At 42.9% G+C, this 13,262-nt stretch overlaps 2 protein-coding genes and 1 pseudogene across 11 annotated transcripts in view; 1 reads left to right on the top strand and 2 right to left on the bottom strand.

Annotated features, from left to right (window-relative positions):
- The window catches only part of LOC134076331 (zinc finger protein 850-like), a 769,162-nt pseudogene that overhangs the window by 361,016 nt on the left and 394,884 nt on the right, over positions 1-13,262 (bottom strand).
- The window catches only part of LOC134080947 (NACHT, LRR and PYD domains-containing protein 3-like), a 143,349-nt gene that overhangs the window by 92,707 nt on the left and 37,380 nt on the right, over positions 1-13,262 (bottom strand). The gene's annotated exons all lie outside the window — the stretch shown is intronic.
- LOC134087657 (uncharacterized) lies at positions 195-10,410 on the top strand. Its single transcript, XM_062541330.1, has 18 exons — positions 195-269; positions 923-1,043; positions 1,133-1,235; positions 1,328-1,369; positions 1,473-1,529; positions 3,269-3,649; positions 3,728-3,826; positions 3,911-4,143; positions 4,321-4,493; positions 4,684-4,780; positions 5,197-5,538; positions 5,644-5,761; positions 6,054-6,145; positions 6,232-6,349; positions 6,816-6,908; positions 7,336-7,503; positions 7,747-7,905; positions 10,099-10,410. The coding sequence occupies exons 1-18, from the start codon at positions 199-201 to the stop codon at positions 10,329-10,331; spliced, it is 2,700 nt and encodes an 899-aa protein (XP_062397314.1). The 5' UTR covers positions 195-198; the 3' UTR covers positions 10,332-10,410.

Raw genomic sequence — 13,262 nt, 5'->3', positions numbered from 1 at the left:
TTCTTCTGTTATTACTATTCTTTAACTTTATGGTAGACAGTGAGTCCAGCAAATTGAGAACCTAGGATCCTGTTGATGTTTATGAATGTGACTATGTGTATAGTCAACCTGATCTCACAGCTCATCGTAATAAATCATACGACTGAGCTACCGTCACTATCGTTTGATTTTTTACGATCCAATCGTAGAAATAGTACGATGGTAGGCCACCAGTGGGATAGGCACTGTCCCGAAGGAGCTCGAGCGGCATCACGCTCTTGCATCATGAGGTACGTAAAGAGACGTGATTACGTTTACGTTAGACATTTCACCCCATGCGAACCGGTAAGTCTACCGCATGCGAAAGGGTAATGTTTTATTATAATTACGTGAAAAGCCTATGCTGACAGTTTGTGTTATTTGTGTATTATTTGATTGGAACATATGCAGTATATGTTTTATTCGGCAGTATATGCATTATTATTTAAGATGTTTCAGGATTGTGCCTGATCATGTGGTGAGCTAACGTTACCTATGCTAGTGTGCCTCATGCCACAGACCTCTGTCAAGCTAAGCAGTTAGGTAGTTTCATGAATGCATTATAATGCAAGCTGAATGGCATTTTTAGTTTGACAAAAATAAATGTAATTTGCATGATTATCATCTTGAGAAAGCTACTCCAAGCAGGTCCAATGCTATGAATAGTCAAGTTAGGCTTTACTAAGACGTAACCTTGGCTAAGTTACCAAGAAGTGCCATGTGATTTGCTCTTCAGCTAAAATTCCGTGTCTTGATTATTAACTTCAGTGTGCGTGCGCTTCCTTTGCGCATAATCATCTCTGTGGTTATGTTCACAACTGACGTTGATGAGGTAGCATGTTGCGGTGAAGGTAATGAAGTGTTTAATCACTTAATTAACTCAGGACATTTGTGTCATTCTCAGTGATTTTAGAATGGAAATGGAGCCAATCGAGGTAGAGGTCGAGCGTGCGCTCATGGAGGAAGAGGAGGCATTATACACAGCGGTAGAAGATGTTCTTCAAAGCATCCCAATCCCAATTCCTGTACGTGTAATTATATTTTTGGGTTGGCTGGTCAGTGGGTGGCGTGTCTGAAGAGTTGGCACAGCTGATCGTTGTCATATGTATTGTAGGTGAAGAAAAAGAAGAAAAGAAAGGCAGCAACCTTTACAATAAGGAGTAGAAATGAGTATGGACACCTTATACCAAAGCGTGTCAGAAAGGTGTCCTCAGCTAGTAAGTCCTCAACCTTTGTGTCAATTTCTTTATGCTTTACTGAATGCCCCATAGTGTTTCAGGGTCATGCCTGCTGTCTATGTCATTTTCAGTTCCAAAATCCAGTGCACGGCACCATTCCCGTGAAAGATCTCGTAAGTGTCTTTTAATTGAAGTAATAGTGAAAAAACAGTGTTAAAAAAACAACACAACACGGCACACGTATTCTTTGAAGTAATCTCCAAATTTCTATTACAGAAAATGTGGTAATTCCAGATCTGCCTATGCCATGCACTTCAGTTGATGAAGATATTGGTATGTACCTCTAACCAGTGATATGCCTGAACACATTCATTGAACGAGTTTATGTTTTGGGTCAATGGTAACTGAATGTACTGTATTCCTGCCTGATGAATATTACTGTGAACTTGTTCATTCTATTGCCTGTGAATGGCGCGCTCTCTCATTTTAATTTTGTTCAATAGAGTGCCAGATTTCTATAGTCTTTCAGGTGAAAACTCGGGTAAAACACACCATAAACGGGTGTTTACTTGATATGTATCATAAACGGGTGTTGACCTAATATGTAGTGTTTTTTTACACCCAATCTGGCAACACCAGCCACCGGTGTCGCACCGCCACCTGTGTCATCAAAACAAAAAGCAGAATGGATCGAGGTGACGGCAGCATATAGGCGACAAAGCAGCAATAAGGCGTCATAAGTTTTATAACAATTTCGGTAAAAAATGTGCACTTGGGGCAGCTGTGGCCTACTGGTTAGGGCTTCGGGCTTGTAACCGGAGGGTTGCCGGTTTGATCCCCGACCAGTCTGAAGTGCCCTTGAGGCACCTAGCCCCTCACTGCTCCCCGATTGCCGCTGGGTTAGTGTGTGATTCACCTCACTGTGTGTGTTCACTGTGTGCTGTGTGTGTTCACTAATTCGGTTAAATTGCGTTAAATGCAGAGAACGAATTTCCCTCACGGGATCAAAAAAGTATATATTCTATTCTTCTATTCTATACTATTCTTCAGTTTCATCCACAGCAAATCTGAAACTGCACATTGAACTGAAGCACCCGGCTAGCCTTTTGAGTTATGTGCAAGCAAATAAAAAATCAAGACAGTCAAGACAGATCCTCAGCCCAAAGTCCCATTTACTGCTTAGAGTAGCAGCTCTATTGTCATCTCCCAGCCGCAGCTGGACAACCTGGTGGTGCAGTATACTGTCAGAGACTTGCAGCTTATGCGTAAAGTGGAAGCTCAGCTTTCATAAACTTTAATAAAATATTGCTGATAAAGTATTTGCTGTCTTTGGTTCTATATGGGCAAAGAACAGAGTAAGTAAAACACTGCAATATGTAATCAAACAACACATAGAATGGGTCTGTATGAAACGGTGAGAAAAATGCTGCCTTTGAAGATATCTATCAGGGGAATGAGGCATCGAGGCATGTCCGAATCAAGTATTTCTGTGAAATGCTGTCTTCCAAGATACCTTTGTTTTGACAAATTTTGAAGACCGCATAGATGTGTCCCTTCATGCTGCCTTCAACATCCAAAATTCTATTTAATTGTGATCAGCTGTTCCTGTTGTCAAACATTATGTTATTCTTCTTTCTGGTATCCTGACAATGGCGTGTTGTGTTGGTATCTTGCTAGGCTATCCAAAACAGTTCGTAGTCGGTATCTTGATGCCTGCTACGGCAAGTGAATTGGTAGAGAGCTGAAGGCAGGGAAACGGTAGACAACTGCCTTCTGTTTCGTACAGACCCGATAACTGGGGGTTGGCTAGAAAGCAAGGTATTTTATGTTTCCGTATGTTTCGCTAACACCGGCAGTGCGGAAAGTTGTGGCTGAATTAGTTATAGGAACTTTTTAATCCACAGTTCCATGCTATCCGAATGCGCAAAAAAAGGGTGTGAAAGGGACTATATGGGTAAAGGTTGGACCATTCCAAGAAACCCAGTCCTAAAGAGGTTGGAGTGCAATTTGGTACTTTTGGAAAAGGTTGTATCTGGTTCCTCATATGTTTTGTTTTGTTTATTCTGAATTAGACATCCTTCATCAAGAAGTGTCAGAAATGTTGGCAGATGAAGGGGCATTGGAACTGCCCCTCCCCACTGCTTCCACAAGTTGGACTACCCGCCAGGCGATGTGGAGACAGAATTGGGCATCTCTCAGGTCCGATGCTGTTCACCACCTACTGGCTGCTGAGGAAGTCCAAGTAAAAAGGTGTCAGACTTGTCTTTCGAAAGCTGCCATTATACGCTGCAGAGACTGTGCGCCAAAGCAGCACTATTGTGGTGACTGTGACCTGTTGTGCCACCATATGCGCCTGCACAACAGAGAATCGGTTGTCGAGGGTTTCTACCGCCCAATTCCCGCAACCACCATACTCCGAATGAACGGGGATGAATACAGCTATACAGAACAGGGTATGAGTCGAGTCCTTAACATTATTTGTAATGCCTTAAAAATATGCAGTATGCTTAATCTTGTGTTTTTACCTCCAGATTGCATTTTGCCTCTGGAGGTGCCTGATATTTGCGCGTGCGAGCAAGGAAGCATTAAAACACTGCCATGGAAAAAGTCAATTTTCATTGGCATAGATGGTAAGTAAAGTATTTAATTCAGATTGTCATGTGCTAAATGTAAGAGTAAGGGTACACTCTTAAAAGTTTTTGTTCTTCCCATAGGTCGCTACAATGTGTACCTACCCTCATTTCAATGTTCTTATTGTAACATTAGAAAGAACACTGACATTGGGGCCTTAATTGAGGGTGGGTACTGGGCTGCCACCTCCAGCTGCGAAACCGTGTACGCGATTGACCTCTTCTCAACCTTTGAAGACTTGAAAGTGTCTGCTCCAGGCTTCTCACGGCTGGCTTTCATTCAGCTGCTTGAGCAGAGGAGCAAATACTTTGGCCGGGTATGTACCCAAAGATACCTGATACTGTAATGAGTAATGACATAACAGTTTGAACAGTATTACCATCATACAATCTACATGCATGCTAATATAAACAAATGAAATTGTTTGTAAATGTATTGACATTGCATCACTTAATCTATTTTTTATTGTTTCTGTCTTCACACAAAAATAAAGTCAGGGAAAATATGCACGGACACGTTTCAGAAAAGTTTTTTCGAATGGAAACGTTGTGTGTATGACATGGATGAGATCTTCCGGAGGCAAATATTCAAGTGCCCAGCGTGCAGTCCTAAGGCACATGCTGTTGCGGTGGATGGCAATAGGAAACTGTACCGCTTTAGGAAAGGGTATGTTCTTATTTTTGCATTTTTGTAATGCATTTATATTTATTTTTGAGGTTGTATTGTTTACTTCTGTCGTGTTGGACAATGCGGCTCAGCCCTGCACACGGTCGGACTCAAACCTTAATTGGATCGGCTGTGATTTGCTACCGTTACATATGCAAAGTGTTGACTTACATGCAGCTAATTCTTACAGTGATGAACAACACCGTGGCCTTTTTGAGGGACTTTTTCTAGCGAAAGATGAAGAGGTTCAACAATTTGTCCAGGAGGTCCATCAGCAGACCAAGCATGTAAGTTATTCTAAATGTCTTATCCATGCTTGGATGAGCGTGTTTTATTTAAGCAATAAGTCCCAAAATTCCCTAGTTTACACTGATTTTAGAACAGCTAAGAGGCGTTGTTAATCTCGATCTAGCAAGATTTCATGAAGCAAAGGCACAGCAACGAAAAATGTAGATAATCATTCTTCTTCCAATAAATATATTTCCTCCATATGAATGGTTGCCATGCAACATCGAGATGCAGCTACTCTAACTTCTGTGCAAGTTGTGGTAGCGCATTACTATAGAATGAAATGCGGTCAAGGTGTATGTTTGTGTTGGATTTAACAATGGCATCGAACGCGATTCAGCCAATCATAATCAAGGGCTGGAACTATCCGTTTTAGATTGTAATTTTTCCTTTGCTCTTGTGTGACCTGTCATAGGTGTCTGGCAAAGGTGTATGCGGCAAAGGCGTTTGGGCTGCTGCAAGGGAAACGACTGTGAACAAATCGAAAAAACTTGATGAGGAGGGCCTGGAGGTGGCAGTGTGCCGTCACGGCATGCTCCTGAAAGGACTGAATATGTTCAGGGGCGAGATATTTGCATATCCATTGTACCTACAAAAAGAATGCCTTCCAACTGTGTTTTTCTGCAGCGATGTCGTATGCAAATATTGGCCGTACTTAAAAAAAGTGATTAACAAATTCACAAACTTGGAGCACCTCTTGCAATCAAAGCCATTTCTATCAATCATGCACGCTAAGGCGCATTCCCTTAAGTGTGAGGTAATTGCTTTAATTACTCAAGTGCGAGGTAATTGTTTTTTCCTTTCATTATTGGTGTAATTTACTTAGCAATAATATATTTTTTTGTTTGTTTACTTGGTTAAGATCAATTGGGGAGGCCGAAACCAAGATGGCGCTGGCACCACGCTTGGAGAGGAAGTTGAACAAGTAAATAGCTTCCTCTCCAGGACAGCCATTTGTACGAAGTACATGGCCAAAGGAGGTATGTTTGTCAGAAGTATGTATGTTAAAGGAGAAATCTGTTTCTTGAGGTCACAGAGTACTGGTTGGTTTATCAATGCTAGGCAGGGTTTTTGTGTCATTGAGCCTGTATTCCTGGCGAATTGTTTGGGGTTTTATTGTGTATTCTAATTGTAATATGTATTTGTTGGGTTACCTGGCCTGTTTTCTGTTACCCTGGGAAGAGGAGTTGGGAAGGACCTCAAACCTAGATAACTTGCGATGACTTACATTAGTGAATAACGCTACAGTTACATTTCTTTCGCCATTAACAGCCAGGACAGACATGCTGACGATACAGGCCATGGGTTGGAATCTCCGAAAGAGGGAGCATCTGGCCTCAACACTATGCCGAAAATATGTTAAAGTACTTCTCTCACGGACACAAATGCTTATTACTTACTAGTTTGTTGCTTTTATTGTGGGTTAATGCCTTTACATATGTATTTGTAGACGAAAGCAAACCTTGTGGAACACAACAAACAATTGGAGGCATTCCAGTTGGAGAATTCAGTGAGTGAGAACACTGTCCAGCAGTGGGTGGAGGACATAAAAGAATGGGCAGCTTCAGGTATTTTTTTAGATTTTACATTGATATTTCTTGTGATGCAGAGACACTTCAGCCTGTACTGTTTATTGTCATGCAGTGTACAATTTCTTATTAACTCAAAACGGAAAAATCTATACACTGACCCCAAACATTTCTACTACTTACTAGTGATGTCAGTGTTGTACTTAAAACCTGGTATTTAGTTATCCCAGCAAGAAATGTTTGAGTTGTGATAGTGAATAGTGAGTTTCTATTTGAACCTTGTTTTTGTTTTTACATCTTTTGAGTATACATCTTATTATTTGGGTATTTCAGCCTCACGTCATCACCATCTTAGGAGATAAGTGTGTTGTAATGACCATGACCATAACCATAACATTGTAATGTAATTCATTTAATTTAATTTCACCGCTACATATGTGAAGTGGATATCAGAAATAAACACAGATGTTATGTAGCACCATAGACATTTGTATTTCTTCTACAGGGGATGACGGACCACTAGACACCCTAGAAAAGAAAATAGAGGGTCTAGCTATGTCCTATAAGCAGAGAAGGACAGACCTGTACCGCCTCACAGGCAAGTATTTCTTTATTTATTTTATTTTTTTGAATGTTTGCAAATTGTATGAGACTCTTAACTGCTGGGTGAACCCTGCCTGACCTGCTGGCGAATTTGGATTTGCCCGGCAGCTTAGGCTGGAAACCTGCACATCTATCTCCTCTGTTCCCTGCCCGAACCTTTGGCTCCAATCACAAACTAGCTTATCCAAAATGCATCGGATCGTTGGTCTGATTGGTTGAAGGATTATCCAAGCGTACAGAGTTATGATTTGAATGATGCCAGTAGAGGTTGACAGTCCCGCCCCTCCTCCGAGAGCACGCCTCTCGTACAGTAGAAATAAAGCGCAGACTCCCCATGCTAAGGTTCAATCTTAAAAGATTGCGCTTAGTATGGTGATAGCCAGACTAAATTGCTTGGGCTTACCTTATACTTTTTATTATAGATGGAAGCAAAAGGAGACAACCTCTCAGGAAAAAAATGGCTGGAGAAAAGAGTCAGTTGATTGAGGCCATTGAAGAGTATAACATCACTAGGTCACCACCACTGGACACTGCAGACACCATTCTAGCATCTGACTCTTACATATGGCCATGGGTGGTGCGAGAACAGGGTAAGTACATTACCATTCAACTGTTTAGTGCCTGCAAAACATCAGTGTCAACGTCAGTGTCGAGGTGACTCAAGGATGTTGCCTATAAAGAAAAAGCCTTATCCCTTACTGGCCAATTAAAAGAACACAGTAAAATGGAGGTCAGATGCTGACAAAATGCTGGAGGGATGTATGCATGTAGAAGTATGTTTAATACATGGTAATGATATTTTTGTTCTTTGTATTTGATTAAATGTGTGATAGAGGACTTGAAAACCAAGAAAAGGGCGTTCGACCTGAAGATGCTAAGTCTACGCTTAAATGAAGAACAGCACATCATTCTGTCTGAGGTCAAACAACATTGGCAGACTCTCAAGACCGAAGCAGCTACGTTGCATGAGCTCTCTGCCAATATGAAAGACAGTAAGTGGAATTTTATTTGATGAATATTAGTATCGCGATTCAAACTCTACCGATTCAGAATCAATTCATAGAATTCCAAAAATCGATTCATACTTATTTTTCCCCCAGTTGGTAACGGTGTTCAAACACTTGACTGTTTTTTCATATTAAACTACGTTATTCCCTTAAAGTGTAAGTTTGGCGGAAATTGAAAATAAAGCTATTTTCTGAATGAAAATACATCAACTAAGCCGTGGAGGAAGTAATTTTCGCTCATCACGCAGTACAGAGCTAGCACGGGCAGGAGCGACAGCCCAAAATCGCAAACAGTGGGTGTGCATGGGGATTAGAGCCACACGCTTTCAAAATCGCATTTTTAAACCACTAACAGTGCTCAAAACAGCACCAAACCTCATCAGTAGCTTGCTCTAGGTGTCTACACATAAAACGAAGCACCAAACAGTCTGTAAACTTTGGAATAGTCAGTATACACGTAGAATCAATTCGAGACCGCAACTCCATCTGAAGCACAGAAATGTCTCGCGAGATCTCACACGGAAGCACGGGACCTATTCCTACGGGTAGTCAAAATCGCATTTTTAAACCACTAACATTGCTCAAAACGGCGCCAAACCTCGTCAGAAGCTTGCTCTAGGTGTCTACACATAAAACGAAGCACCAACAACTTGGCTCATGAACCCGAAGTTTATAAAAGAAGACTGTTATGAACACTAACCCCTTCCAGCTCCTCACGAAGGAAAGTCCACGACCTCTCGTGTGAGATCTCGCGAGACATTTCTGTGCTTCAGATGGGGTGTTGCCCATTCGTTGTCTCGAATTGATTCTACATGTATAGGCTACTGACTATTCCAAAGTTTACAGACTGATTGGTGCTTCGTTTTATGTGTAGACACCTAGAGCAAGCTACTGATGAGGTTTGGCGCTGTTTTGAGCACTGTTAGTGGTTTAAAAATGTGATTTTGAAAGCGTGTGGCTCTAATCCCCATGCACACCCACTGTTGCGATTTTGGGCTGTAGCTAGCTCTGTACTGTGTGATGAGCGAAAATTACTTCCTCCACGGCTTAAGCCCTATTCGCACGGGATTAGTATTACCTGTGGACCTTTGGTGATTTGTGATAATTGCGGAGGATGGCTGAGATCTTAGTCCCGTGCGAATGTGCCATGTCTGTAATTTGTAAAGTAAAAATTCCGCCGCAAATTACCTACTGTATTTCGCCAAACACAGACGTCCGGTGATAATACTAATCCCGTGCAAATCTGCATCTCGGTGATTGCTATTGCAATTGCATATCTTTTCTACTTTCTGCATTGTTTGCGGACGTTAGGATACGACATATCCGGGTGTAATGTCAGTGAAAATAGAGTAATTAACAGACTTTGCTTATCCCGTGCGAATGCGCTGCAAGTAACACAGAGGTGGGGCGATAATTTGAAAATGACCAGAGGTCCACAGGTAATACTAATCCCGTGCGAATAGGGCTTTAGTTGGTGTATTTTCATTCAGAAAATAGCTTTATTTTCAATTTCCGCCAAACTTACACTTTAACTAAGACGAGTTGATACATACCTCTCAAGTTTTAATGCATGCACTCACTGGCTCTGGCGTGCGGCGCAACTTTGATAGCACTTAGCTAGCCCAGTTCATTCATTAGGATCCAAACAGAGATGAAATTAGAAGCAACCAAACATCTCCATGTTTTCCCTATTAAAATACAGTTACATGAGTAGTCATGCGACCAAGTATGGTGAGACGAAATAAAACGTGGTGCATTTCGGCGCAGTAATATCCTCACTTCAAAGTTAAACTGAAAGTGAGTGAGGATACAGGTTATAGTAAATAATTTGATCAAATTTATAACTTTATGTTGCCCATCCTTATGAGTGGACAGAATGAAAACAATATATCTTACCCAAAGAAGCTGACATTGAGTAGATTTAAACATATTTAATTTGTTGTGCTACCTTTCTTTTAAATTGTATGTCTACTGTAATCATATGGGAAAAGTACCTATACACTGCGAATCGTTTTCTGAATCGAGAATAGTTTTTTAATTGAAAATCGATTTTGAATCGAATCTTGAGCCTGAAAATCGAAATCAAATCATGACATTTTCTGAATCGTGCACCCCTAATGAATATTGTTCTTTACTTGTGATTCAGGTTAAGGTTACATATGTGTCCTCCTGTCTTAGGTTGTAAACCAGATTCTCCAAAAGGCCTCTGTTGTTATGTGAAAAAAAGGCTGACCTTCACCAGCTCACACATGGCCATGGTCCAGGAGATGTACAGGAAATTCCTTCAGAGTGATGACACAACGTGGGCAGAAGAGGAGGATGTTGAGGAGATAGAGGACCAAGGTAGCAGCATTTCAGAAGAGGAGGAGATAGAGGACCAAGGTAGCAGCAGTTCAGAAGAGGAGGATTGAAATGTCAGCTGCCCTCATCCCCGTTCACTCCCTCCACACCCCCACCCTCCGGACGGACACTTGCCATGGTGCGCCCCTCACCCCCACCCTCCCGAGGACGGACACTTGCCATGGTGCGCCCCTCTATCCTGCCCCCCCTACCCTCCCTCACCCCCACCCCCTCTATCCCGCCCTCCCACCCTCCCGAGGACGGACACTTGCCATGGTGCGCCCCTCTATCCTGCCCCCCCTACCCTCCCTCACCCCCATCCCCTCTATCCCGCCCTCCCACCCTCCCGAGGACGAACACTTGCCATGGTGCGCCCCTCTATCCCGCCCCCCCTACCCTCCCTCACCCCCATCCCCTCTATCCCGCCCTCCCACCCTCCCGAGGACGGACACTTGCCATGGTGCGCCCCTCTATCCCGCCCCCCGCCCCCCACCCCCCACCCTCCTGAGGACGGACACTTGCCATGGTGCGCCCCTCTATCCTGCCCCCCCCACCCTCCCTCACCCCCACCCCCTCTATCCCGCCCTCCCACCCTCCCGAGGACGGACACTTGCTATGGTGCGCCCCTCTATCCTGCCCCCCACCCCCTCCCGAGGACGGACACTTGCTATGGTGCGCCCCTCACCCCCACCCACTCCCCCCACCCTCCCGAGGACGGACACTTGCCATGGTGCGCCCCTCACCCCCACCCACTCCCCACCCCCTCCCGAGGACGGACACTTGCTATGGTGCGCCCCTCACCCCCACCCACTCCCCCCACCCTCCCGAGGACGGACACTTGCCATGGTGCGCCCCTCTATCCCGCCCCCCACCCCCTCTATCCCGCCCTCCCACCCTCCCGAGGACGGACACTTGCTATGGTGCGCCACTCTCCCCCTAAGGCGTCTGCCAAATCCCATAACCATAACCATAAATGTGTGAACACACACACACACACACACACACACACACACACCTGAGGATGGACACTTGCTATGGTGCACCCCTCTCCCATCCCATAACCATAATATTCTTCTTAAAAGAACACTTCACCTTTTTTCATATTTTTTTTTATATTAAACTACGTTATTCCCTATTGAAATACAGTTACACGAATAGTCAGCTCGTGTAACTGTCAGCTATTATTTTATTCATCAAAGTTACATTTTTGGAGTAAATAACATACACACTCTAAAACAGTGGTTCCCAACCTTAGGGGCCGCCAGAGATTGCAGGGGGTCCACAGAATATTGCCTGGGCTGAGGTTGTGAGTTAACCAAAATTATATTTGCGCACATTAAATGTATAAAATCCCAATAACACATCCAATTGGTTATTAGCTTTACTTCTTGCTTGAGTATTTGTGTTAAATTCAACTTTGTTTATTGAATGCCTATTTAGAGATGTGTATCTAACTGTATGAAATGTCTTGGGCACCTCATCCCTGACAAGATGGAAGATGATGCTGGTATTTATAGGTAGAGACGTATGTGGTATGTCCGATTAATGTTTGAGCTTGTTTCGTGCCTACTGCACTCCTATGTATGTAGCCCCATTATGGGACAGCTACGAAAAGGAGACCCTGTGCAAACTTCAGGTAGCATATAATGACTGTCTGAGGATACTGCTGAAAAAGCCCAGGAGCAGCAGTGCAAGTAAGCTCTTTTGTGACTCAATTGCACCTGTAATGTTTTAATTTTGTCTTGATGAGCCTCAAAACTGTATTATAATGATGCTTACAAGCCCCAGGTGAAGATTGGTCAGGTATGAATCATATTTGTGGAAACATTGGTATGGCTTAAGAGTGTGTATGTGTTTATGTATCTTTTCCTTTTTGATGTATGTTTTGCTGTTAGGCTTAGAGCCTGTAATAAAGTTTATATATATACCATTCCAAGGGGAAGGCAACCAGAGGCCATTGTACGCCAAGCGCTCTCTCTCTCTCCCTCTCTCCCTCCCTCTGTTTATTGCCTCCATACATAATGCTATAGCCAGAGGTGTAAAAGTCCTTCCACATATCTGTGCTGACCATTCATTTAAATCAGCTGATTCTGATTAGCAGAACTCTTCAGCTAGGTAGAGCAGGTAATTAGTGAGATCACCTGTGTGAAGTACACAGGTAAAACCAATACATGGTTGGAGTTTTTCCAGATGACGTGTACAGTGACTGATTGCCTACGAGGTGAATATGCAATGTGTGTCTATAGCCTGTAATAAAACAAATTGATAATAAATAATAATGATTGGATTTATTAAATAATTGTTTTCTGCCTGGGTATACCACAGCACTGCGTCTTTCTATTGACTTTGACTGCTTGGGTCACTTCCTTGGCTGAATGTATTTGTGCAAGAAGGCCATACACTGGCCATACACTGGCCTCGGATGGGTGAAATGCAGTAAGTCAAAGACAAATAGTAAAGGGTAGGCTATATGTATTGATTATTACCCATGACAAAAAATACTTACCTCCTTTCAGACAATGACTGTATAATGCACATTAAACAAATTAGGCCTACCTAATGCGAATCTACCAACTATATTGACATGAATTGCTTTCTTAAAATGTGGGATTGTGATGAAGCACAGTAGCCTTATATTGTTGTTCAGTTGGCATCAAATTCCCCCTGGATAGTTGACAATGACTGCTGTAACCTTGTCTGACCTTGCTGACCTCTGAGATTGATTGACATGAACATGTCTGGGTTGCCATTTATAGCCATATTATTGGCAACACAGAAGCAGATCGAGGTCTCGAATGTGACAAACTTTAGTTTTTACTCCCTTATGTGCCACGTGTTGGTATTAGTGGTGTAACCTTATCAAGGCCTGTCTAATGGTGCCTTCATGTGCTATGGTACAGTAATTATGGTAAATACCGAAAGCCGAGGTCAAAAATGCACATGAACACCATCTCGTGGATTTTCCACTGGGCAACCCGTAGAATATTTTGATGGACGAGTTA

This window comes from Sardina pilchardus, chromosome 1, assembly GCF_963854185.1.
Source record: "Sardina pilchardus chromosome 1, fSarPil1.1, whole genome shotgun sequence".
Classification (NCBI taxonomy): domain Eukaryota; kingdom Metazoa; phylum Chordata; class Actinopteri; order Clupeiformes; family Clupeidae; genus Sardina; species Sardina pilchardus.
This window is presented reverse-complemented; position numbering and strand designations above follow the sequence as displayed.

Bases quoted from the DNA above. Each gene is read 5' to 3' on its own strand.
- LOC134087657 (XM_062541330.1), top strand. From the start codon at position 199: ATGGTAGGCCACCAGTGGGATAGGCACTGTCCCGAAGGAGCTCGAGCG. The intron at 1,370-1,472 runs GTAAGTGTCTTT...TTTCTATTACAG, and splicing joins CCATTCCCGTGAAAGATCTC to AAAATGTGGTAATTCCAGAT. The intron at 7,906-10,098 runs GTAAGTGGAATT...CTCCTGTCTTAG, and splicing joins CTCTGCCAATATGAAAGACA to GTTGTAAACCAGATTCTCCA.